This window comes from Oryx dammah, unplaced genomic scaffold (genome assembly GCF_014754425.2).
Source record: "Oryx dammah isolate SB20612 unplaced genomic scaffold, SCBI_Odam_1.1 HiC_scaffold_6, whole genome shotgun sequence".
Classification (NCBI taxonomy): Eukaryota; Metazoa; Chordata; class Mammalia; order Artiodactyla; family Bovidae; genus Oryx; species Oryx dammah.
Genome location: NW_024070190.1, coordinates 17,382,070 through 17,409,643, shown reverse-complemented (window position 1 = coordinate 17,409,643; position 27,574 = coordinate 17,382,070). Strand labels below are relative to the sequence as shown.

The following is a 27,574-nucleotide window of genomic DNA, read 5'->3' as shown; positions in this document are numbered from 1 at the left end:
CTGCTGCAGACTGGTACCTTCCCCCACCTCAACGATAAGGCCGGTGTCCTCAGTGTCCTTCCCAGTCATACCCCAGTGAAGAGGGCAGTCACAGCTTTGCACCAGATGGTTCGGGAGATCTGCTAACTGCTTTCTAAAGTGACTTTCAATCAGTCCTGTATGGAGCTCTTCTTTTGCCCTCATTTTCAGAGATAATTGGTCCTGCCAGTGTTCTGAGTCTTTGATGAGGGGTGAGGGGCCCACCCCCTCACCCCCCAACAACCAGACATTGCAAACCGATGCAATTTTGTGCTCTCTGTAGTGCTGGCTTGGAATCGAGCGCACTAGGGTCTGCTGAATCAGCCACCTCCTGCCCAGCTGTTGTCTAGCACCCACTAGCGGTCGTCCCTCCCCTGCCGTCTCCATCCAGGTGCGTCCACACTTTCATGAGCCTTTAGTGCTCTATGCTGTAATTCTGGGGTTTTAAAATCTGTCATCCTTGACTAGAAGCTTGACCTCAAGCTTTGATTTTCTATTAACATAAGTGTTCCAAAGTCTGTGTGTGTGTTTTATTTCCGCGTGTAAAGATTTCTCTCTCTTGCATACGTGCCCTCACTCACTACCACTTTGTTCTTAATTTCTAAGTCTTTTTTTTTCCTTTTGCACTATTGTAAGTCTCTATAATTTCACTTTTCTTACAAAAATGGAGAACAATGAGAATTCTTTTCTTTGTTTATGTATCCTTCAAAGCTATGTCATTAAGAGCATAAAAGTTCACAGCTGATCCATTTTCTAAGTTGGTTTTTATTTATGTTATACTGAAATATTTCTCCTTGCTCCTTTTTTCCCCCAGCACCTTGAATTCTACTTGATTCTGATGTTCCTAAATCTGCATTCTTTTTGCTGGCATAACTTTTCCCCTCATGGTTTTGTTTTGCAATCTTTATTATTTTATTACTTTCTCTCTTTTTTAAGCCAGACATCTACTTTCTGTCTTTTAAGAGACAGATGAATATGACCTATTCATATTTATTATGACAACTGAAATAGTTGTTCCTATTCCTTGCTATCTTATTTACTTTTTGTTTTCTATTTACCTTTTTCTCTTGTTTCCTGGCCCCCTCCATTCTCTGCCCATTTGTTGAACTGATTGCATTTAACATTGCTACATTTTTTCCATCTTATGTTTTGTAAGTTATACTTTCCATTTCTATTCTATTCCATCTCTACTCGAAGCCAAGAACCCCACAGTGAAGAAGGGGGGTAACTAAATTTAAGTGAATCTTCAAACAGTGGAAATGGACTGGGCTGATCAATAAAGAAAGTGGCAGGAGTTTTCATGGTACAAGAAACATTTCACAGGAGCTAAACCCATTTAGCAGGAAAAGACCTGGAATCTTCTGTTAGTAAAACTGTAGGGTCTGTCTGTTGGAAACTGTTACAGAAAAGTGTTTGGGGAAGCTGGAGGGACAGGGCCACACTTTCAGGCTCAGCTTTAAAGCACCTTAGCCTACTTTTCCCATCTGAGTTCCCATCTGAGCCAGTTCTTCGGCCGTCTTGAATTTTCCCCATCTCTGCGCTCTATGTTCTCTGCTGACCTTCCTGCCAGTGAGAAGGGCAGAGTGGAAGGGATAGGGCTCTGGAGAGAGAACAAGAATGTGGGCTGGGAGTGATCCTTATCACGCGCGTGTGCAGCATCAAGGGTAGCTGGACAGCCCCCCTCTCCACAATTACATCTGCTGGACAGACCACAGGCCATCTGTTAGGAGGGAGCTCACTCCTGGGCACTCCTGTCACTGTAGACAGGGAGCAGGGCCCATTTTCCAGGAACCAGATATTGAAAATTAGTCCATTACACGTAGTTCATGCAATTAAAAGGAAATCTGTGGGCTGCTTGGCCAGAAGGCAGGCAGGTTTGAGATCATACTATAAAGCTAAGTGAGTCAAATTTGACCAAGAGTCTCCTTGAGACTGGGGACCTGAGCAATGGGGCTGCTAGAAAAGTCAGGCTTTGTTGGGGAGGGGAGATTCTGGAAAAGAATAATCCCCCATGAGGGACTGGCAGGGTCACTGAGACCCCAGAGAGTCCAAAAGAGGAGCCATGGGCATCGCCCTGGCATCGGTAGGGAGATGCTGGCACCCTTTGGGGACCCAATGGCTCCCTGGGGACAGCTGCCCTGGCTTAGTTTGGGTGGCACCCCAGGGCTCCTTCTGTGTCCAGGCTGGTGACTGGGATGTCAATGCTTCCATTCTGTTAACTGTTTTCACCAGAAGCCACTGATTTCTGGAAAAGGTGACAGGTGAGGGAGAAGACTGTCCAGGTTGGGAAACCTGGGGGGTGGAGGTTCATTATGGAGCTGCAGTGATGAGCAAGGGCCACCTCAGGCTCACGGCGAGGAATATGTGGGAAAGCCTGGGGCAGGGGTCCACACGCAGCCTGGGTGACCTCAGTGTGTCACTTTAGTCCAGAGTCCACCCAGAATCATGGTGCATTTCTCCCAGGAGATGGTGCTGTGGGCTGAGCCAGGAGGGGGATGACGGTGGGGACCACAGGCAGGGCTCTGACATGCTAGGGGCCCTGGCAACTTGTGGCCAGCATCATCAGAAGCACGTGTCACTAACAAGACAGCCAGGAGAGTCGAGATGCTATTAAAGGAGGCTGGTCTTCACCACAAAAGCAGAGACGAGAAGGAAAATGGTGGGCAAGCCAGAGGTGTGGTTCCCGATCTGGGCTGAGTGGCAGAGCTGGGGAGGCAGGGAGCAAGGCAAAGGCAGGGCTGAGTGTATATAGGGGTGCTCAGACTTAAGTATCCCATGTGCTAAGATCTGTGGTCAGTTGTGGGTATGTTGCACAATCTAATCCTTGGTGTATCTCTGTGAGATAGGTAATAATGTCTCTATTTTAGTAATGATAAAACGAAACAAACAAAAAAAGTAAGTGACTTGTTTCAAGTTATTCAGCTAGCATGCCTGACCTAATTCAGATCAAATTCAAAGTTCCTGTTTGATCCATTCCACCTCTCTTTCCTTCCTTATAAAGCCTGGGAGGCTGAACAAGATCAGAGTTCCCTAAACTTTAGCTTAGATCCACCTTCATGGATTTTGTCATCCCTACCTCTCATCTCTACTGTTAATGATTTAAAAGTTTCCCTTAAATAAGTCTCATTTATTTGCATGTGTGCACGTATATGCACATAGCATATAATTTACCATTTTAACAATTTTCAAGCATCTAGTTTAGCGGCATTAAGTACACTCACATTGCTGCACAAGGCTTTTTGTTTTTAACTTAGATATAGTTTAGAAAGGAAAACATGCAAGGACTCTCACGAACGGAAATCAGTATGACTTTCCATAAACAGGAGTTAACCACTAGAATAAATACAGTGAAGGCAGAAAGTTACTAACTTGCAGCTGGTGACTATTGTCCCTGAGGTCTCTGAGATGAGGGCTGTTCCTTCCCACCCTCAGAGCCCTATTTTTTTTTAAAAAATGTATTTTTTTTTAATAGAAGGATAATTGCTTTACAGAATTTTGTTGTTTTCTGTCAAACCTCAACATGAATCAGCCATAGGTACACATATATCCCTTCCCTTTGAACCTCCCTCCCATCCCCCTCCCCACCCCACTCCTCCAGGTTGATTCAGAGCCCCGTTTGAGTTTCCTGAGCCACACAGCAAATTCCCATTGGCCATCTATTTTCCATAAGGTGATACAAGTTTCCATGTTACTCTCTCCATACATCTCACCCTCTCCTCCCCTCTCTCCATATCCACGTCTATTCTCAGAGCCCCAAGTTTTTAAGGGAGGAGCCCAAGTATTGGAGAAGTGTTAAAGACATGACAATCCCTTCTTCACACTCAGAAAACCTGGAAGAGGAGTCCTTTTCCGAGAAAAGAGGGTCATTTTCTCGCTGTGATGTCAGCGCGACCCTGCACTATGCCCAGGCACCTCTTCCCGTCTTGCCCGTCACTGAGCCCCTTCCTCACCTCCCCAAATGCTGTGATCCCTGACCCCCAAAAAGGTGATCTCGCTTGACTTTCCAATTTGGATCAATGACTAGGTGCAGCCTTTCTTTGGGCGAAGTCCTTCAAGTTCTTCCCCATTTTCCTCAAGAGAAACAAGGGCAGCTCCCAGACTTTCTTTCTCTGTGTGGATCCATAACGAGGGTTAACTTGCCTGAGCGCCACAAGCCCTGCCACCTTGGTCAGCAACATGCAAAGCACTTGGTTACGACGTCTGCATGGCGTGGCTGAGAGCAGGACACACCAGGATGGGTCAGGCCAGTGGCTGCTCTGAGCGACTGAACTCAGTGCAACGGGGTGGAAAGGCGGACGTGTAAGCACCAAGGCGGGAGCTTAAAGCGCTGGTGAAAACAGAAGCATCAGAGGGGCAGAGGCCTGTGACACAGGGGTTTCAGAATGAGCCAGACTCCAGCGTGACATTAGATTCGCCTGGGCGCCTGTTCCCCTGCATAGTGGAAGAAGCGGGATCTGTGTGTCCTCCATGGAGGCACTGACAGGTTGAAAAGGACGTGAACAAGAATTTTTTTTTTCCTGGCCATGCCACAGGACATGTGGGATCTTAGTTCCCAGACCAGGGATTGAACCCTTGGCCCCTGCTTTGGAAGCACAGAGTCTTAACCACTGGACTACCCTGTGGGTGGTGTTTTTTTTTTTTTTTTAAGCCATGCAGGGATGCTCTCTATCAACATTAGAAGGAAACATTTCAAAGACTGAAGCTATAGATGTGTCGCAGTAAAACCAGGTGTGATCCCAGGAATGTGAGAGCTGAGGATAAATCTCACTTTGGAAATCCCAGTGAAATGTCATGCTGAGTGGAGTCACAGGCTTGGTGCCTGAAGGGTGGAGGTGCTGATGGGAGGGTCTCTCTCTCTGCCTTCTCCCCTCTCCTGGAGACAGTCAGCCATGCCCCCTGGAGCCTCACCATGATGCCCACTGGACACAGGAAGCGTGCTTCTCACCTGGGGCTTGGTCTCCTCTTTGTCCTTGTAGTAGAAGAGCTGATCCCCACGCAGCACGAACCAGCGCTGCTGCCAGCCCTTCATGATGCTTCTCTGCTTCTTCAGCCAGCCGGCCTTCAGCACAGGGCCCAGCCTGCGGGGGCAGGGCGGCCGCCCGGGGCTCCGGCTCTGCTCCCCCATCACCAGGCTTTTGGAGCGGGCTGGAAGTCAAGCACACGCACAGTGAACACAGAGGATGGCAGGCCTTGGTCAGTCCTTGCCCCACTCTGGCATCCCAGCCTCCCGGTAACCACTGCCATGGCAGCTTCACCCAGCAGGGCGTGACCACGCTTGGCCTGCCTCCTCCTCAGGTTGAAAGGGGCAAGGGCTGGAGCCCCTTAACACTGTAGCCAAAGGTCATCCCCCTTGGGGAGCGCACAGCCTGCTTCCTGGTTAGTTTCTGCTGTGTCCGTGGGACCCCAGATTCCCCATTTCCCCAGGCTTGCTCATCCATCCATCCATCCATCTATCCATCTTTCCATGTGTTCAATGACTCACTCATCAATTCAGCAATGAATATTTATACAGTATCTACCGTGTGCCAGGCGCTGTTATAGGTATTGAGAAACAAGAGCTGAAATGAGAAGCATAACCATCTGGGTCCTACTGGAGCTCACCTTCTAGCAGGGTTCCTGTCATTAGGCCCCAAGGGAGCTGGCCCCGGCAGCCTCCCTGGATTCTGCATGGCACCCCTCCTCTGGAGGCATCACCATTGCCCAGAAGCCCCCACCCCACCGGGCAAACTCCCTCGCTGCTTCCCTGAGATCATCTTGGTGGCTGGGCCTGGCCAGCAGGATCTCAGCTGCACTTGCCTGCTGTGACTGGTTGATGGCTCCCTGGCAGGACAAAGGGGCTGCCCTCCTACCTCAGAGCCTCGGAGGGCCTGTGAGTTCTTCTGCCCTGCACATACCACTGGGCAGCACTCTGCCAGAGTTGGTACTGCCTTCCACGGTGACTGAGTTCTTGCCCCTCCCATACCTCCCTGACTCTTGTCTCAGGCAGAGCTCCTCTTCTCTCTCTCCGGCGAGTAGCAAGGATATTGCTGCAGGGGCCGCTAGGAAGGCCAACCTGGACTTTGGAGGAACAACTCTGAGTCCAAATGTAACCCCACTTGTAATCTGTAGACCATAGATCCTAACTGGGATTGGAACGCATGGTCCACACAGCCCACACCTACTGCTCTGTGCCTGTGATTCTGTGTGTGTGTGTCTGTCTAAGCTCTCTCATTACGCCAGTGACTGCAGCTCCCTAAGCCTAGCTGACCTCTGTCCATGCTAGACACTAACCCAGGCCTTTCTTGCATCCCTTGCCTACTCAGCCCCTGGCTTTGGCTGCACACTACTGCTGTGCTGGGCTCAGTTGTGTCCGACTCTTTGTGACCCCATGGACTGTAGCCTGCCAGGCTCCTCTGTGCATGGAAGTTTCCAGGCAAGAAACCTGGAATGGGTTGCCATTTCTTCCTCCAGGGGATTGTCCTGACGCAAGGATCAAATCTGTGTCTCTTGTAACTCCTGCGCTGGCGGGCAAATTCTTTACTTATTGAGCCGCCTGGGAAGAGCGATGCTCAAGCTCCAACTCCACAGAGCCTTCCTTCCGGTCTCTTCTAGACAGCCCTTCCCTCCCCCACCGGGACGTGAGCTCCATGGCTGGTAATGATCTGTGTGGCTGCCGTGCTGACCCTCTAGACTGAAGGGGAAGGGAGGGAAGGACATGGTGTCTCATCGAGTTCTGCAAGTGGCTCTCATCACCATGCCAGGCAGGTAATGGATGTAAGACATGGCTGTCAGACATCATGGGCTACTTTGGCTTACTCTCTTTTTTTAACATTGAAGTATAGTTGATTTACAGATTCAACTCTACTTGGCAGAAGCAGGGCTCTCGTGGAGGAGAGGAGAGGCCAGCACTGCTCCCCGCAGCTCACCAGGGAGGAGCTTGCTACAGATGCTACTTAGACTGCCAAGCCAGCCTAGGGTGTCCTCCAGCCACTCAACCATACAGATACTACTTATAAGGCCCACAGAGCAGCTTGAAAGGAAAATAATTGCTGTTATGATTTATTAATAAGCACTGTTCCTGTCTTCAGCACTTCCTTGAATCAAGCCATTCAGTTCTGTAAACATTTAAGCTGAGATTTCAAGTCAAACAGCTCTGACATTCTAAGGTTCCAGAAACAAGGGGAACTTCTGGCCCAGGAGCAGGTTCATGCCCTGAGGAGGAGGAGGAGGGTGCTTTCTGCTCGCCTCAGGGTCTGGCTCTTCAGCTCACAAGCACAATCATTCACTCACTGACTCATTCATCCGTGCCTTCCACGTCTGCAGAACTCCTCCAGAACTCCTCCAGGTATGGGGCAGAACCCCGAGTTGCTTGCGTTCCCCCAGAGCCTCCAGGCTGGCAGGGGAAATCAGCCACAAGGGACAGCCACGTGGAGATTAAAGAGCCACAGGCCATGTGGACAGGCACAGGCTGAAGAGACGTAGCTGAAGGGGCACCTTTCTGCTGTAGACATCAGCAGAGCCGCCTGCAGAGGGGGCACCCAGGCTAAGCCTTGAGGGATGAGCAGTATTGGGACCCACCTCAGAGGAAGGGGGCTCTGATTTGGGAGGAACCGGTGTGGCATTTGCTACCTCTTGGCTCAGATCAGCATGCATGCTGGGCTGACGCTGTCACCTATTCTCACTGACAAGCGTCTCTTGAGAGGGTGGACCACAGTTCCAGCCTCTCCGCCTTCGCCCCTCAGTCCCTGCCAACGCTCTGCATTTGGAGAGTCTGTCCTCTCCTGAAACTGCTCTGATCAAATCCAACAGTCTGGTTCTGACTCTCAGTCTCCAGGATCCTTGGTGCTTAGTCCCCACTGATCACCCTCTTCCTGAAGCTCTTCCCCTTGCTCTGCAGAGCCAACTGCCTGGCACACCCTCCTGCCACCTGCCCAATCTGCTCTGACTTCAGTTCCTTCTCTTCTCCCTGGAAGTCCTGCTATTGCCCGGGTTGCCCCAGATGCCCCCCATTCTGTCATGAGTCCAGGTCTTTAATTCTGCCTGGGTCCTTCTCTGGGACTCCAGGACCACCTGTTAAACCATCTGAGGGACATCTCACAGGGATGGTTCACGATCGCCTGTGCAACCTGTCCAGCCACGCACCTGCTGTCCCTGGTCCTGCAGGGCTTCCTCTCAGCCCCTTTGTCCTTCACGCAAATGCCATTTTCTCAATGAGGACTTTCTGGCCACTCTTAAGCTGTATCCCCAACCCTTCCATCTCCCCTTTCCTGCTTTAATATTTGTTTAAATTCTAGTGTAGCAGTAGAAGAGGGCCAGTCACAGAACAATACACGAAGTATAAGACTATGTAAAAATGGAAGAAAAACACAACCCTTTAAACAAAAGACATAACAAGGTATCCTCAGTGGGCCACGCATTTATATAGAAGGAGCATGTCACACCTGTAGCAGTGACTATGGTGGTGGGGGAGAGGATAACTGTAGTTCTGTAGTTTTCTGCAGGAAAGAATGTGTGCATTGCTTACATAAATTAAAATAAAAACTTTAAAAGAGAGAGCTCTTGAGAGGGAGCTGAATCCCCAAAACACAAACAGGTGCCTAGCCTCTGCCTACTCGGAATTTCCGGGCTGAACAGGTGACCCTCCGTGGCAGCGTGATCCTGGCTCATCTGCGGGCCTTCTGTGGGATCAGGTCAGAGGGAGCCCTGTAGGTGAGCCCCTGCAGTGGGCCTGCTATCCGGCCTTTGTGCTCCATCCCATTTCACAGGAGAGAGAGGCCCAGAGAGCGTGTGAGTCACTCGCTGCCCCAGTGTTACCACAAGAGCGCCTGGCCACGGCTGCACCTTGGAAACGGCTGAGGACACACGGAAGACGCCGGACCCAGCAGATCACGTCAGAGCTCTGCTCTAGTTCCCCTGATTCCTTCTTCCTGTTTTTATGCCCCCTTATTTCCAACAGCTTTCCCTGGGTGATTTTTCAGGGCTGCTGGCCTGTTTTGGAGACGGTCCTTGGGATACTGGGGCCATTCTGAGCAGGCACTGAGAGAACCGGAAGTGCCCAGGAATTCACTCCCCCACCCTCACTCACCAGCCCTTGGCCGAAGACTCCTGGGTGTGGGAGCTTGAAAGCCCCTGCAGTCTTGTTTCTAGTTTGAAACTTCTGGGAGGCATAAGAGGCACAATTCAAAGTACCCCAGGGGCTCAGGCTGATGCCCCCTTAACTGGGCTTTGCAGCCCAGTTTGGCCTCCCCTCCCTGGCGCTGCTCCCCAGCCGCTCACTGATGGCCCTTGGGAACACCTCTTCAAGAAATGACTGCAGACGACCCTCAGCCCGGGGCCTCTTGATGAGACCCACAGCAGGCGCCCCTTACTGTTCTGGGGCCTTCTGCCGAGGCTGCGGCAGACTGGCCTCAGCAGCTGCCAGGGCATCAGTGCCCTGTTTTTCCATCTGCAGCTCTGCTAGTGCAGCCCTGAGAGCATGGAGGAGAGGCTGAACTTGAACTAAAACACAGTTGATTATAAAAGTCAATGGGATTTTAAAGCTGGGCTGTGCAAAAAGCAAGACAGCTCTCAGAGCTGAATTGGTTTAAAGGGTAAGTATAGAGGCTGGAAGATTGATGGAGCAGAGGGAGGTGAGGTAATGGAAGGGGCGTTCCGGAGGGGGGCAGCCGAGACGGTTTCATAAAGTTAATGCAATTTGCCACCAAGGGCAAGGGGGCCTCGCGAGGTTCCCAGCTGTCCTGAGAGCCTCCGATGATTTATTACAGGATGGTTCCTGAGTGCTCTCTACCTTTTTTTTTTTTTTAAAACCTGTTACTTAGCTTCTTTCTGGGCTCCACCTGGTCATCTGTTCTTAGCTAAGCTCCCCACCTGAGGGGTCTAGAGAACCAGCAAGGCCCCCTTAATGAGTCTCACTTTGGGGCCTGGAAGGTGAAGCACAAGGAGGAAAACTAGCCCCCCAAAGTAAGAAGTGTTAATGCTAATATAACTGTGAAGAGGTTCTAGAAAGTTTGGATTATTTTTCCCATAATGATGACTTTAACACTTTAAAAGCATCAGTATAAAAGGTCACATTCTTAACAGCACATTCTTAACTTTCATTGGCCCTTCCTGGCTCTGGCCCTTGATTCAGCTGGTGCCGGTCTTCAGTGAGGGGGGCAGGAGGCAGGCGGCCCCCCAAATGCTTGACCCTCACTGCCATACAGTGGGCGCCCACAGGTTCAGCTGGGCTTGGTCTTCATTTCTCCATCCATGGAGCTTGTGGGGCCTCCTGGGTGTCCACCGTGGGTGAGCCACTGGGGTGTGGAGATAAAAGGCACATACCTGCCCTGGCCAAAGTAAAGGGGAACAGAGACGCCCAGATACAAGCGTCTGTCGTCTCAGCAAGTATAACGGGAAACGAGAGGGTTAAGGCAGAGGCATGGAAGTCAGGCTGGGAGGCCAGAGGTGGGACTGAAGCTGGATGAAAGAACAGAGTGAGCCATTAGAGGGGATCGCCACCCCAAAATATGCTACTTTGGCATATTGACTGTTTTGAGCTGAAGGCAACTGAGAAAGAGTGCATGGGCGGGCTCCTTCCCCTCTCCCTTTCTGCTTAGAAGCAGGGCATACTTTCCCTTACTGAATAAAGGTGCCTTGCCACTCCCATACCAGGAAGAGGAGAATGAGATTCTTATGCAAAGGTGACTTCAGTCTGCACAATGAACCTCTCTAAACCACCCTTACCTACCGTACTTTGCCCAGTCACCTTCCCACAGTGTATGCCCCTGGGTTTAGCTGCCCCTTTTCTATGAAGCAGCCCCTCACACACTTCAAACAATCAATAAAATTTATATGCTTTTTCTGCTGTTAATCTTTTATCATTTTAATTAGCAGGCCTCAGGTACATAGCTTAAGAGGGCAGTAGTAGTAAGTAGTTTGTCGCTCAGCCGTGTCTGACTCTTTGCGACCCCATGGACTGTAGCCTACCAGGCTCCTCCCTCCATGGGATTCTCCAGGCAAGAGTACTGGAGTGGGTTGCCATTTCCTTCTCCAGGGGATCTTCCCGACCCAGGGATCAAACCCAGGTCTCCTGCATTCCAGGCAGACATTTTAACCTCTGAGCCACCGGGGAAGCAAGTTTTTTCTCCCCTACACTATGGAAGGCTGTGGGATAAAAGGATGTGCTCTGCAGAGGGAGCAGGAAGACATACAGGATGAGAGGGCATGGGGTTAAACCCAGGAAGTCTGGTTGCCAGGCTTTTAACATTGACTCTCACGGACCAAGTTCCTGCCTTAGAACAGACCAAGCCCTAACCTCTTCCCACTAACACTAATGAAACATCCTTTCATCAATCCTTGAGAAAGACAAGCCTTATGGATCTCCTCTAACCTCCATCCACAGGCTGGATCTCCAACCATCACCCCATGGCAGGGTCCCTCTTCCCGCATCTCCTTTAAAGAGGCTGTTTAGCTGTCACAACATGGGTAAGAAGTTGGGGAGATGAGAAGACCTCTGTGAGTCAGTGAGCATCCAGGTCTTCAGCTTCACTTCCCACTCATAGCACACACTCTGCTCTTTCCAGGTCAATGACTGGTCCCCACAAAGGCCACTTTGTGCCAGATCCCTGTGCCTCTGTTGCTTGCCAGCCTGATGAGCCCTGACACTCTTGAAGCATCAGTGCACCTGTTTCCTACTGTGGAAGGACTCATCCCATAGGTTCCCAAAGCAGGGTCTTGCCTGCCATCCATTATGCCACCCCCATAGAGGGCACACACCTATGGCCAGACAAGTGCCTCTCTATGCTGTTTTGATTTGTAAGCTTCTATCACTACGAACAAAGCTAGTGGAGGTGATAGAATTCCAGCTGAGCTATTTCAAATCCTGAAAGATGATGCTGTGAAAGTGCTGCACTCAATATGCCAGCAAATTTGGAAAACTCAGCAGTGGCCACAGGACTGGAAAAGGTCAGTTTTCATTCTAATCCCAGAGAAAGGCAATGCCAAAGAATGCTCAAACTACCGCACAATTGCACTCATCTCACATGCTAGTAAAGTAATGCTCAAAATTCTCCAAGCCAGGCTTCAGCAATACGTGAACCGTGAACTTCCAGATGTTCAAGCTGGTTTTAGAAAAGGCAGAGGAACCAGAGATCAAATTGCCAACATCCGCTGGATCATTGAAAAAGCAAGAGAGTTCCAGAAAAACATCTATTTCTGCTTTATTGACTATGCCAAAGCCTTTGACTGTGTGGATCACAATCAACTATGGAAAATTCTGAAAGAGATGGGAATACCAGACCACCTGACCTGCCTCTTGAGAAATCTGTATGCAGGTCAGGAAGCAACAGTTAGAACTGAACATGGAACAACAGACTGGTTCCAAATAGGAAAAGGAGTCCGTCAAGGCTGTATATTGTCACCCTGCTTATTTAACTTATATGCAGTGTACATCATGAGAAATGCTGGGCTGGAAGAAGCACAAGCTGGAATCAAGATTGCCAGGAGAAATATCAATCACCTCAGATATGCAGATGACACCACCCTTATGGCAGAAAGTGAAGAGGAACTAAAAAGCCTCTTGATGAAAGTGAAAGAGGAGAGTGAAAAAGTTGACTTAAAGCTTGACATTCAGAAAGCGAAGATCATGGCATCTGGTCCCATCACTTCATGGGAAATAGATGGGGAAACAGTGGAAACAGTGTCAGACTTTATTTCTTTGGGCTCCAAAATCACTGCAGATGGTGAGTGCAGCCAGGAAATTAAAAGACACTTAACTCCTTGGAAGAAAAGTTATGATCAACCTAGATAGCATATCGAAAAGCAGGGACATTACTTTGCCAACAAAGGTCTGTCTAGTCAAGGCTATGGTTTTTCCTGTGGTCATGTATGGATGTGAGAGTTGGACTGTGAAGAAGGCTGAGTGCCAAAGAATTGATGCTTTTGAACTGTGGTGTTGGAGAAGACTCTTGAGAGTCCCTTGGACTGCAAGGAGATCCAACCAGTCCATTCTGAAGGAGATCAGCCCTGGGATTTCTTTGGAAGGAATGATGTTGAAGCTGAAACTCCAGTACTCTGGCCACCTCATGCGAAGAGTTGACTCATTGGAAGAGACTTTGATGCTGGGAGAGATTGGGGGCAGGAGGAGAAGGGGACGACAGAGGACGAGATGGCTGGATGGCATCACTGACTCGATGGACGCGGGTCTGAGTGAGCTCCGGGAGTTGGTGATGGACAGGGAGGCCTGGCGTGCTGCGATTCATGGGGTCGCAAAGAGTCGGACACGCCTGAGCGACTGAACTGAACTGAATGGCCAGAGCGGGCGCCCTCCTCATGCCTGATCCTCAGCATGTAGAACCGAATGTCCCATTGAATGCTTGCTGAAAGCATGAATGGACATGAAACCGGAATCTTCAAGTTCAAAGAAGATGGGCAAGATCAAATCCAAGAGAGTTTGTGCCTCTAGAGACGATCTTGGCCTGGAGGAAACCTGCCAGAGGGATTTCTACCGCCCATGGCCTGTTCCCACATGATGAGAGGTTAAAGGGCACGGTTAAAGGGCCATTCCTGTTATCAGAGAAGCAGCAAGTAGAAGCAGGAAGCAGAATGTCATTTTCCTACTTTCCCTGGTTTGCAGTGGGAGGGGAGAGGCTAACTGAGGTCGTGGAAGGGGCATAGCATCTGGACGCTCTTTAGCCACTTGGAGTCCCCGACTTCCAGATAAAATGGGAACAAAATACAAATCCCACCCACTTCCTAAAGTGTGGTGAGGAAGAAGTAAATGACACTGTGAAAGTGTGCTGCAGAGACGCACTGAGTGGGTGAATGGGGGTTAGGACTGTCTCTCGTTGCTGCAGGCTGAGCCCTTGGGAGGCCTGTCTCCCCTCTATCAGACCTTGTCTGGGAGCGGCTGCCTTAGGCTTGCTGCCTCGGCTCCTGTTCAGATTAGCAAGCCATTCACCAGGAGCTGGAGATCGGTGGAGTTGATGCAATTCAGTATTGATTATAAGTTTCATTTCTGCCTGCCTATGGGCCATTAGCTTAGATCAATACGCTCTCCACCCTTGGTTAAGTAATCATCGAGGCTGTTGATGATTTCAGCAGTCAGGGCAGGTCCCTGGCTGTCTTGGTTGAGGGGAGCTGAAGACAGCCCTCCTAGCCTAGGTCTAATCCTGCTCAGGCCTGTCTTGCAAATAAATCATTTATTCCCACCTGCAAACATGAAGTTCATGGCCAAGTCTTCAGTTCTGCGGGGACAGAAGTGCTGCCGGAGCTCCTGGGGCCGAGCATCTATAGTGCCTTAGACCCTAAGTGTCTGAGAGTGCTGGTTATATGCTCCAGGCATCTTCCATGGGGGAGAACTTGGTTTTCCCATCAGCTGGTATCTGCGAGGAGAGGCAGGAGGAAAGAGAAGGAAATCCTGCCACAAGGGAATGCGGATATCTCTTGAGATCCTATTTTTATTTCTTTTCGATACAAACCCAGAAATGGAATTGCTGGGTCATATGGTGGCTCTATTTTTAATTTTTTGAGGAGCCACCATACTGTTTTCCATAGTGACTGCACCAGTTTACATTCAGTATACCACAGCTCCCTTTTCTTCACATTCTTGCCAATATTGTTACCTCTTGTCTTTGGATAATAGCCATTCTAGCAGTTGTGAGGTGACATCTCAACGTGGTTTTTGATCTGCATTTCCCTGATGATTAGTACCGTGAGCACCTTTTCATGTACCTCCCGCCCATTGGTATATATTCTTTGCAAAAATGTCTATCCAGTTCTTCTTCCCATATTTCAGTCTGTTGGGTTTTTGGGTTTTTTTTTTGCTATTGAGTTGCAGGAGTTCTTTGTATGTTTTGGATATTAGCCCCTTATTGGATCTATGATTTGCAGATATTTTCTCCTATTCTGTAGGTTTCTTTTTCATTTTATGGGTTTTTGCCTTTTCTAACAAAGCTTTTTAGTTTGATGCAGCCCCATTTGTTTATTTTTGCTTTTGCTTCCTTTGCTTTTTGTGTCTAATCTGAAAAATGATGGTCACCACTGATGTCAAAGAGATGACCCCATACGTTTTCTTCTAGGAGTTTTATGGTTTTAAGTTTTAATGTTCAAGTTTTTTGAGCTGGTTTTTGTGTATGGTGAGAGCTAAGGGTCCAGTTTCATTCTTTTGCTTGTGACTGTCCAGTTTGCCCAACACCATTTATTGAAGAGACTGACCTTCTTGTATACTGCCCATTGTATATTGCTGGCTACTTTGTTGTAAATTGACTGGCCATACATGCATGGATTTATTTCTGAGTTCTCTATTATGCTCCATTGATTTATGGTTTGTTTTTGTGCCAAATAATTTCTTGATATTTTTTTCCATTTTAAATACTACCTTGACTTCTAACTATGGAAGATGAGGATTTCATTTATTTCACTCTTCCACCCCATCACATGTAAGCACCCACTCCATCCTCCTAGTATAGTTACAGTGTATTTTTAGTTTGATCAATATGAAGAATTTGCATTATTAGTACTATGTAATTGCTAGTCCCAGTTGAGCTATGCAGTATACTATAATATTTCATGAACCATTTTTTGTTTTCCCTGGAGTTCATAATTGCCTTGCCTTTTAATTTGCTTAGTATTCAACTACATATCAATAATTCAACCTTAAATATTCTAACAGTTGTTTGAATCTACTTTCCACGTATTCATAGGTAGTGGGAATCTTCTTAAAAATCACACCGCATTTCATTACTCAAAGAATTTATAGCTCTTCTGGGGACGTGCAGGGCCGCCTGCAGTGGTGTTTGGATAGTGTGAATCCCTGCGTTGGGTTACGGAGAGGGCAGATGCCTCGGCACCGGACAGACATGAATTCCAACACTTGTTGGCAGGCTACCCACAACCCTCCTTCCACATCTGTTAAAACAGGAATAATGGTGCTTCATCATAGTACAGTCATGAGAATTAAATAAGTACAATAAAAATGCCTGGAGCACGGAAGGCACACAATAAATGTAGGTTTGTTTTCTTCAGGGAAAATCAAGAAAAATAAGGCCAGTGAAAGTACTTCATCTCACTCACAGAGCCTTTTCTCTCCATCCCCAAAGTATTGACCAGGCTCTGCACATTCATCAAGGCTTCTAAGACACTGATACTCCTTCGAAGGAAGACGGCTCAAGCTGCTGGAGCTGTGCTCATCAGGCTAATGATTTCCTTTAAAAGAAGTAGCTTCCTTAATAGCAACATCAATTTTATTTTTAACTATTTTAAACAAAGGCAGAAACTCTAAAAGGAAATATTGATAGACTGATGACATGATAATTAAAAACATGCATACATCTGGGGAAAAAAGATCCTGATATAAAAATTAACAGCAAGCAACAAATTGGCAAAATATTTGCAACATATAAATCAATCAAAGGAGGGCTGATTTTCCTAAGGACCTGGACCAGTTAGGTCCAGAGACAGTGCTTCAGCCTCCTAGGCTAATGCTTTCTCTGCTAATTAATTCACTCACTCACTCATCTACTCATACATTCATTTATTCACCATATATGTATTGAGTACCTACCAGACGCCTGGTGTTGATATATAATGATATCTAAACACAGAAATGGGCCCTGATCTCCTGGAGTGCAGTCTAGTGGGGTGACAGTTATTCACCAAATAGTCACACTGAGGAGTGTGTACAACTACAACTCAAGGCAAGTGCTGCAAAGGAAAGGAGAGCCCAGAGCAGAGGACCCGGTTTAGACTGGGGTTGCAGGAGCACTTGGCTGGCGACACTTGAGCTGAGAACTGGAGGGAGAACAGGAGCTAAGAAGTGTGTGTGTGTGTGTGTCGGGGGGAGACAGACAGACTGACAGAGAGAAGGAGGCATTCCAGCTGGGGAAACAGGGTGTGCTCTGGCCCTGTAGTAGGAGGCCCATGGAACACGCTGGGGAATGGGAAGAAGGCCAGTGTGGCTGGAGCTTGGAGAGGGAGAGGAGGCTGGAGGTTAGGCCAGTGGCTAGACTGTAAGAGAGGTCTTCCTGTAAGCTGGGGCTGGAGGAGGAGGCTGGCGGTGGGTACACTTTGGATTTAAGTTTGGAAAGATGGCTCTGGCTTTGGAGTGGAGAATGGATGGGAGTGGGTGGGGGTGAGGCAGAGTATTGCTGCCACAGGTTAGAAATGATGACGGCTGGGAGAGGACAATAATAGGAGGCTGAGTGAGACAGGCAGAGCCAAGGGCTCTCTGGGAGGCAGATGACACGGCTGCCTCCAATACCTTATCCTTGTGAAACAGGGCAAGACCAAATCAGTAAATCTTTATTTGGGGCAGTGCTAATGGGCACAGAAAAATCTTTGAAGAAGCAGGCCCTGTGTCAGTGGGATTTCAGGAAAGAGAGCAATCCCAGGGAGCTGCAGCAGCGTCAGGGGCAAGGATTCTGCGGCTTTGTTCTGACCACCTCCTGGGGGCTCTGTGAGTGGGGGTGCACAGAGGGCACAGCACTCCCAGAGTCTGGTGGTGGGCATGAGGCTACAGCCTGGGAAAACTCACAAGGAGAGGGTGCCTATCTTGCATTTCCGTTATCTTAAAAAAAATAAAAGGCAATTTTGACATTGTCATAGAACATATGTGTTTGTGACTTGCTCCACTGTATCTGTGATAAATTCATGGATTTTTAGTGAGTTTATCCTGTTTTTCTTCTAGGAAAACTGGCAGGGGTGGGGTGACTGTCTCTTCCATTCCCACTCTGGAAACGTGGCAACAAACCTCAGTGGAGTTAAGAGCTTGCCAGGCATGGCATCAGGAAAGGCTCCCTGAACAGAACCCTAGGAGATAGGCAGGAGCTAAGTGAGGTAGAGCCAACCGCACTTGGGTCCAAATGGCCTCGTCTGGCTTCCACAGGCCGTGATAAGCTAGGGTGAGTCTGAGCTGGTCCTAAGCAGGCCATGGCAAGCTAGAATCACGGTATTGATGGCCAATGTGAGCTGGTACCAACTGATCTGGACCACTTTCCTGAATCAGTCTGAATTATATGATGTACTTAAAAGCAAGCACACTGTTTGAATTTACAGGCTCTTTTTGAGACATTTCCTGTTGGTTTGGGTGTCTCCCTACTTTTTTAAATTATCACTGTCCTCTTCTGTGTGTGTGAACAACATCTGCCTCACCTGCCTCTAACTACTTCTTGGAAATAGAACTCCAATTATTGAACAAACTTAGTTTTATATGTGGGTAAGTACCAGGTGGTACTAGTGGTAAAGAACCCGCCTGCCAACGCAGGAGACATAAGAGACCCAGGTTCAATCCTTGAGTCGGGAAGATCCCCTGGAGGAGGGCATGGCAACCTACCCCAGTGTTTTTGCCTGGAGAATCCCACGGACAGAGGAGCCTGGTGGGCTGCAGTCCATAGGGTTGCAAAGAGCTGGACACAACTGAAGCAACTTAGCAGGCAGCAAAGTGAGAGTAGGGTTTTTCCTGGGAGGTTCTCAATCCTGACAGCTCCTCCTCCCTGGGATAGAGACACAAGGACGTTTTTAGGGCGATGGCGCTCTCTGCAGCAGTATCAGAGCTGGCCTGGATGGGGACCTACCAGGAAGTTAACAGCTAATATAACCTGGGGGAAGGTTTCCTGGGAAGCCCCTATTGCAGAGCAGCCAAGGCTTCTGAGCCCAGTTGACCTGGGCTGGTTTTCTTAACTATTCTAGAAAGTGACCCCAGATCGTTTCCATCAACTCTTTGTAACCAGGCAGTGGTGCAATCTGGAAGCGTGTCTGGCATATGTATCTCCTGGAGCAGCCTGGACAAGGCAGTGTGTGGATCTCAGGGGCTGTGATTTGTATCCTATAGGCTGGCAGGGTTTATGACACGAAGCCTGCCCGACTCCTAAAAGATGCCAAGGGGGATGAATTTTGAGGGAAGTTCTTCCTTCTACCAGAGCCCAATTTCTTAGAAGCATGCATATATAATTTTGGTCTGTATCCCACCAGAAATGTCCCTGCGTGCTCTGACTCTTGACCTGCTCCAGCCCCAGCCTGTTGACCCTGTGCACAGCCCGCCCCCCCCCACCAGCCCTGGCACATGCCAGTCACTGCCTGCCACGTGGCTTCCTCCCTCCACCATCCTTGCCTAGGTAGCCCCACCATTCTTCAGCTCACAGTGCAGGCACCACTTGGTTCCTCTGAAAGCTTCATTTGTAGTATATGCTCTTATGCCCTTAGAACGCTTCTTGTCATGGTTTATGATCATCTGTTTCTACAGGTAGTGAGTGAAAGTCGCTCAGTCGTGTCTGACTCTTTGTGATCCCATGGACTATACAATCCATGGAATTCTCCAGACCAGAATACTGGAGCTGTTCCCTTCTCCACGGGATCTTTCCAACCCAGGGTTTGGACCCAGGTCTCCCACATTGCAGGTGGATTCTTTAGCAGGTGAGCCACCAGGGAAGCCGATTTTTATGGGTGAGCAGTTATCTCATAAATATCTGACATATAGCACCATAAACTCTATCTTTCAACATACACTACAAAACAATATCATCTGGCATCTCAGCCTGAGAAGTCTTTGCTGTGGGAGCTGTCCTCTGCATTGCAGGAGGCTCAGCAGCGCCCCTGGCCTATATCTACTAGATGCCGGTAGCATCCCTTAGTTGGAACAACCAGAATGTCTCCAGACATCAACAAATGTCCCCCAGAAGGCAAAAGAGCCCCTGGCTAAGAACCACTGACTCAGAACAAATGTTTCTAGGAAGACAGATGTCAAAGGCAGGCTTCCTGAGAGCTGTTCGCAAAACACCGGTTTTTTTCTAAACCAGCCCCATCCAACAGAAACATAATGTCAGCCACATATGTAATTATAGATGTTCTAGGAACAGCATGAAAAGCAAGTAAGAGAAAAAACAGGTGTACCGAATTCCAATCAATATTTTACTTAACCCAATATATCCAAAGTATTATCACTTCATCAGGTGATCAATGTAAAATAATCACTGAGATATTTTACGTTCTTTTTCCCCCAAGTCATCAAAATCTTCTGCGTATTTTTCTCACTTTGGATTAATCACACGTCAAATGCGCAATAGCCAGGTGTGGCCAGCATGCCAGGAATGGGAGAGGAGACCCAAGTTCTCTTAGGGGGCCTGGCCTGGCCCACCTGTTGCATTGTTACCGGGCTGTACCCCTACCCCTGCGCAGAGCCATGCACAGCCCTCCTTTGCCCACTGGGGCCCACAGGTGACAGCCCATTCCAAGCATCCCGTGGAGGGATCCTGATGGCTCTAACTATGCTCTAGAGGGCCAGCCTGCCCAGGAAAGTCATCCAAATGCCTGCAGTGTGCTAATGATACGGGTGTGTGCCTGTGAGCTCACCAGAGCCCAGAGGATCCCTGCCTCCAATATGCAAACACTGGGTGAGGCAAGTACTGGTTCCAAGTTCCCTGGGCAGAAGCTCCACCCACTTCCAAGCCACTCTCCTCATGCTCCTTACTCACGAGGAGGGCTCAGCCCTCCACAAACGCGGGCCACATGAAAAGACACATTCTATTTTTCTTAAAACACAGATGCTGTCATCTAAAATAACACTTGCACTGGCCAAGAAGTTGCTGTCCAGGCAGATGCTGTTCTGAGCCCCAAGACCTGTCCTGAGGCCCCAGGCCATTCTGCAGGGTCACAAGCTGGCTGGGGTGCTAGCCCAGTGCTGTGGATCACCCCTGCAAGGCTCACCTTCGTCCCTTACTTATCTCTGGATCCGCTCCCCCAACACCAGCAACTCCAGGCCCTGCTGCTTTCTGGGAGTTCTCCCGGACAGAGCCCCTGCCTGCCTGCCTGAGGAGCTGCTTTCTGCAGCCCAGCTGTGGTGGGACCCGGCTGTCTGGAGAAGTCAGGGCATTGCCTTTCCTAGTGACAACTACTTTTGCCTTGGCAACTAGGGTAGATCTTGAGCATTCGGCATTTCCCTTCTAGTAATAAATAAATGAAGTTTTTCCAAAGTTGTCACCTCATCACTTTGAGCAACCAGGGACTCTATAAAACGTGGAATGTGGGCTGAAACCTGCACACCCACCGGGGCACTAAATTGGCCATCTCCCTCTGACAGTATCAGGTCTGACCCCCACAGACCCCAGGAGCCTCCCTATTAGGGGCTGTCTGTCACCAAGATGCCTCCAGAACGCCCGCCCCATGTGACCGCAGCATGCAGCCAGCCGGGTATCCGCACCCATCTGCCAACAGACTCACCACACTGCCCAGATCGGCCGCAGGAAGTCGGACTCACCCCTCCTGGCTTGCCTGATCTTTGGGCTCAGCATCTTCCTGCCGCCACTTGGACGGGATTGCTGGGCCGGTCATGCTGTCATCCACTTCCCTTTTCTCTTCCTCTCGCCCAGTTGCCCCCCATGCCCCGCTCCGGCCCCCATGGCCGCTGGCGTCACCAGCGAGGCTCCCTCGGCTGCCTCTCCCGGCTCCGGACCGACGGCTTGCCTTGGACAACGTAAACCTCAATGCATTATTTATCCACCTTAGAATCAATTCCCATCCGAGCAAACCATTAAGAGGCTCAGTAACCGTTTCTGATCAATCACTGGGCCCGGGCGGGGCGGCCTGGTTGTCCCTCTGCCTGGCCAGGGAGCACGCCGGCACTGCCCATCCGCGAGCGGAGCGGGCGCGCGGTCCGGGCGGAGGCGCGGGGAGGGCGGGGCGGGAGGAGCCAGGCGGAGCGCGCGGTCCCAGCTGGACCGACGGCCCCAGAGGGCGGGCGGGCTCCGGGATCGGATCCGCCCTCTGCGTGGGGAGGGCTCGTCGAAGTGCGCTCCGCCGGCTAGAGATTCCAAGAGGCCGCAGGAAATGCACGGACTCTGGCCGCCCTGGGTCCCCGGTCCGCACGCACTGCCAAGGCCGGGGATGGTGGAGCGGTCTGTCCTTGGGGACCTGCTCTGCCCATGCTTCCTGCCAGGAGGGACTAGGAGGCTGTCTATGAGGTCACAGTTCCAGCTGTGAAAAGACAGGTGTGTCTTCGAAAGAGGCACAGCCTTGTCATATTCAGAGTCCCAGGGACTCACCCAGCAAAGCCCGTAAGAGATGTTAACTTCTTTTGCTACTTAAATAGGGTGAAAGGAGTAAGAATCCTGTGAAACACTTAGGTTAGGGCCCACGTAGACTAAGTAATTAGTGCTAAGTCTCTTCAGTCACGTCCGACTCTTTGCGACCTCATGGACTGCCCCCTGCCAGGCTCCTCTGTCCACGGGATTCTTCAGGCAAGAAGACTGGAGTGGGTCGCCATTTCCTTCTCCAGGGGATATTCCGGATCTTGCTAAAGACTGTTCACCGAGTAGCGAATCTCTGCCAACTGCCCTGTCTCGGTTTAATACTAGCCGAGTTCTAAACAGTGTGTAGTGGGGCTTCGGGAAGGTTCAGGCTCAAGATCCTAAAACTTGCCCAAGAAATGCAATCACAGTAATCGTTGTCATTTAGTCGGCACCTACTATGTGTCCTTGAGGTTGGAGCTTTATATTCTGTATTTGTTTCAATTCTCAGAGTCCCTGAGGCAGGGAAGCCTTTGTCACAGTTCTTCAGTTGAAGCAAATAAGGCATGGAAAAATGTATCTTGCCCAGAGTCACACAGTCCTCTCAGGGCTGGGCCTGAACCGACCCTGTCTCTACAGCTCCTGCCTTTCTATGGTGCCAATCTAAGTACCCTGATTCCAATCATTTCTCGTGAACGCTCCTGGCTTGAGAGCCCTCGGTGAATTTGCTGGATGGTAAGGACCAGCCTTTGTGCCCCTGAAACCCCCCCAGGTGCCCTGTCAGGCACTTGGGCTGGGTTCCCTGGGCCCGGGTACTGTGTGATATCCTCTTGGTAGGTAGATGGTGAGGGCTTTGAACAGGTCCCCTCTGCTTTGATGGGCCGTGCTCCTACCCTGATCCTCACAGGGCCCCTGTGTCCACTGATCCCCAAATGGTGGACCGAGCAGCTGGAAGGGAGAGGATCCCGAGGCTGGGGGGTCCGCTGGGGGCCCACTGCGGTAGTCCATGCGGGAGAGGACAGGAGATGGACTGTGGAGAGGAGGGAAGGATGGGAGAGGCTCCGGAGTCACCAGGATGTGGCGAGTCAAGTCCCCAGGCTGAAGGAGAGGCAGCATCCCTAGAGACAGGGCTGTCTTACTCAGCATCTAGTCACTTACTCTGACCCTCAGACGCTCCTCAGAAGGGGTGAATCAGTGCACGTACGTTTGCTATGATATCCGAGGCTGTTTATGGTACTGGCCAGTACTTCCTCTGTGGCCTCTCCTGTAACGCTGCACACGACCATCCGCACGGTCCCTGCTCCTGCGTGCTCCCACTTCCTGTTCTCTGGGGTGTGTTCCCGGTCACACAAGTCTGATCATTCTAAGCAAGTCTCCCAAACTGTCTTGATTCTACCTCCAGAAGGGGCGCCAACACGTACTTCCTCAGGGCTCTTATCTGTGTGCCACAGACTGCCCAGTGCCCCTCCTGCACAACAAGCCCTGAGCCTCAGGTAGGACTCAGGCCAGGAACCTCATGAGGAATACCGGCTTGATGGGTAGATCTGAGAAATACCACTGAACGCCAGACTTGCCCTCCTGTTTCTTTGGGGCCAGGAAAGGGTCAAATCAGGGTGGGACGGAGGCTATCCAGCAGGAGAGGGAAGGATACAGGGCTGGAACGTCTCAGGTTGACATCAGTGTCACAGAAGGAGGTCCCGTGGCCGGTGACAACGTCTTGAGCAATCACAAAAGCCTGTGAGTAATGCAGCCTGGACCACTTCCTCCAAACCAGAGGCAGGAAAAATGCCCCAAAGGCTTAGTCTGGGTCCACTCACACTTGTTTTGGTTACGAAACTACTCCCAGGCAGTTTTTCTGTGCAGCTCTTTCCCTGGATGATATTTAGCTGCTGAGCTTACCCGCCTGCCTTTCTGGGGATCTGTGTTGGAATTGGGCAAAAGCACAGAGGCTCTGAGCTCAAACCCAGAAGCAAAGCTGGGAAAAGGGCAGAGCTAATCTGAACTCTGCGCCAAAGAATGATGGTGGCGGGGTGCAGGACGGGTTAGGTAGCTCACTCCTCTCTGTCCTCAGACCACACTCCTTTGGATGAAGGGATCCATGGGTTCCAGCTGGAAGGGACGTTAGCACCCTCTCCCTCCTGAAGTTTACAAACCTTACACCGCAGGACCCTGGGAGCCCTCCAGTTCCCTTTGAGACCACTGGGAGAAGGGGTGAGGTGAGGACAAGAGCGGGGCCTCCTGAGTAAGTTTTTATCTGAAGGGACCGCTCCACTCCTCTTACACAGGCAGTAAGCTGAGGCCAAGAAGAAATACAGGCCTCCGTTAGGAGGAGAGACAGAGAGACTGCCTCCTTACCCACTGTCCTTACAGCGCTGTACCTCCTGGCGACGGTCCTCACGTCTCCCTTTGCTGGTTCCCTGTCCTGCAGCATTGCTGCGTTTTCTAAGGGGCTCCTCTGGGTCAGGCACCTCTGGGCACTGCAAGGCGAGGGGAAAGGATTGGGAGGGCAGAACTGTCCAGCAGGCTTCGGCAGAAATGCACACCTCTTGGTGGGACGATCACCCACCAACATCATTGGCCCAGAGCCAGGACAGCTCCAAGTCACTGGTTCTCAGCCTTAGCTGTGTATCGGGGCTTTCTGAAAACTAGTTTCCGTGTTTCACCCCATCAGTTCTGGTTTAACTCATCTGGCGTGGACACTGGTCTTTGGGAGGTGTAAAAGCTCCTTCGATGATTTAATGTGTGGCCAGGGTTGAGAACCACTGCTTTATTAGATAATTGCATATCCATGAGCCCAAAGCCTCCAGAAACAGTCTTTGCCTGCTCTTGCCGCAGGGAGGCTTCTTCTGAGGGAAGGGCACATTTGTTAACCACTCTCTCAGTTAGAAAGTGGCAACGGGCCTCTGTCTCAAGGCCTAATGTGAGACAGCCCCATTCCACGCAGAGCTACGGTCACTGTTATGTAAGCTGTACACTGCACAAGAGTGTCAGCAGAAGGGGGAGCAGGCCTGGGTTTGGGCTCTGCTGGCAAAGTTGTGTGTTCTGGCATGCTGACAAGGGCAAGCCTTTCTCTAATCTATACCAAGATGCCACATAGATAGGAGAGCCCTGAGTCTGAGAGGCCTGCTCAGTGCTCCCCGGACACAGTGTCCCCAGACTCCCAGTTGAGGGCATGCTCAGTCTCTGCCGCCAGGTGGCTGAAGCTCTGTCTCCCTAGCACACCACATCTGTCCATCTCAGTGATGTGCTGGACCAGCCAGCGGGTCCCAACAGCCCTGAGAGCCGATTATTGAATTTTTAGGAATTTTGTAATTTTAACACAGACATCATTAGAAATTGTATTATAAATTAAAGTTACAATTAAATAAACTATTTTAAACACAAAGGTAATACCTACTCAACAGACATTACTTTCTAACTACTGACAACATTTCCCTATTGTTGAACAACTCCCCTTCTTAGGATTATTTCTCCCTATCCTATCTGTAGGATGAAAAGACTATTGTGATGGCTGATTTATATGTCGTCTTGACTGGGCCACAGACTGCCCAGACATTTGGTCACATATTATTCTGGGTGTGTCTGTGAGGGTGTTTCTGGACAAAACATTTGAATCTGGAAATAAAGCACAATGCCCTTTTGGAGGGGGCTGGACTCATCCACTCAGTTGGGGGCTCAAGAAGAAAAGAAAGGCTGACTCTCCCATGAGTAGAAGGGAAATCTTCTGGCCTGAAGACCTCGAGCTGCAACACTGGTATTTTCCTGCCTTCAAACTAGAACTACCTCGGGTCTCCTGTGTCTCCAGCTTGCCAACAACAGATCTTGGAACTCAGCCTCCATAATTGTGTGGGCCAATTCCTCGTTACAAATCTCTTGATTATCTACAGACAGTCCCTGACTTATGATGGTTCAACTTACGATTTTTAGATTTTGTGATAGTGTGAAAGCAATGTGCTTTCAGTAGAAAACTGTACTTCAGATTTTTGAATTTCATCTTTTCCTGGGCTAACCACACACCAGATGGTACTCTCTCATGATGCTGGGCAGTGGCAGCGAGCTGCAGCTCCCAGTCGGCCAGGTGATCATGGCCAGGAACTTAGAATAGATACACTTACAGGCATTCTAGACCCATATAACCATTCTGTTTTTTTCACTTTCAGTACAGTATTCAATAAATCACATGAGATATGCAACTATTTATTCTAAAACAGAATTTGTATCAGATGATTTTTGCCCAACTGTAGGCTAATGTAAATGTTCTGAGCATGTATAAGATAGGCTAGGCTTAGCCATGACATTTGGTGGGTTAGGTGTATTGAATGCAGTTTTTTACTTAACAATGGGTTTATTGGGACATCAGTTCAGTTCAGTTCAGTTCAGTCTCTCAGTCATGTCTGACTCTCTGTGACCCCATGAATCGCAGCATGCCAGGCCTCCCTGTCCATCACCAACTCCTGGAGTTCACTCAGACTCACGTCCATCGAGTCAGTGATGCCATCCAGCCATCTCATCCTCTGTCATCCCCTTCTCCTCCTGCCCCCAATCCCTCCGAGCATCAAAGACTTTTTCAATGAGTCAACTCTTTGCATGAGGTGGCCAGAGTACTGGAGTTTCAGCTTTAGCATCATTCCTTCCAAAGAAATCCCAGGGTTGATCTCCTTCAGAATGGACTGATTGGATCTCCTTGCAGTCCAAGGGACTCTCAAGAATCTTCTCCAACACCACAGTTCAAAAGCATCAGTTCTTCGGCACTCAGCCTTCTTCACAGTCCAACTCTCACATCCATACATGACTACTGGATAAACCATAGCCTTGACTAGACGGACCTTAGTCAGCAAAGTAATGTCTCTGCTTTTGAATATACTGTCTAGGTTGCTCATAACTTTTCTTCCAAGGAATAAGCATCTTTTAATTTCATGGCTGCACTCACCATCTGCAGTGATTTTGGAGGCCCCAAAAGTAAAGTCTGACACTGTTTCCACTGTTTCCCCATCTATTTCCCATGAAGTGATGGGACCGGATGCCATGATCTTCATTGTCTGAATGACGAGCTTTAAGCCAACTTTTTCACTCTCCTCTTTCACTTTCATCAAGAGGCTTTTTAGTTCCTCTTCACTTTCTGCCATAAGGGTGGTGTCATCTGCATATCTGAGGTGATTGATATTTCTTCCAGCAATCTTGATTCCATCTTGTGTTTCTTTCAGTCCAGTGTTTCTCATGATGTTCTCTGCATAGAAGTTAAATAAGCAGGGTGACAATATACAGCCTTGATGGACTCCTTTTCCTATTTGGAACCAGTCTGTTGTTCCATGTCCAGTTCTAACTGTTGCTTCCTGACTTCATACAGATTTTTCAAGAGGCAGGTCAGATGGTCTGGTATTCCCATCTCTTTCAGAATTTTCCACAGTTTATTGTGATCCACACAGTCAAAGGATTTGGCATAGTCAATAAAGCAGAAATAGAGGTTTTTCTGGAACTCTCTTGCTTTTTCCATGATCCAGCAGATGTTGGCAATTTGATCTCTGGTTCCTCTGCCTTTTCTAAAACCAGCTTGAACATCTGGAAGTTCACAGTTCATGTATTGCTGAAGCCTGGCTTGGAGA

The 27,574-nt window shown here is 49.5% G+C and overlaps 1 protein-coding gene across 2 annotated transcripts in view; it reads right to left on the bottom strand.

The window, feature by feature from the left end:
- Nucleotides 1-27,574, bottom strand: part of ARHGAP22 (Rho GTPase activating protein 22) — a 179,168-nt gene that overhangs the window by 121,128 nt on the left and 30,466 nt on the right. Inside the window, exons 1-2 of one of the 2 annotated variants that reach the window (XM_040242857.1) lie at nt 21,224-21,580; nt 4,964-5,163 (exon numbers count right to left, since the gene is read on the bottom strand). In XM_040242857.1, coding sequence (XP_040098791.1) covers nt 4,964-5,163; nt 21,224-21,257 — 234 coding nt within the window. In that variant the 5' untranslated portion in view covers nt 21,258-21,580. Of the gene's footprint in view, nt 1-4,963; nt 5,164-21,223; nt 21,581-27,574 lie in introns of those variants that run through there. The other variant, XM_040242856.1, reaches the window with a different exon arrangement.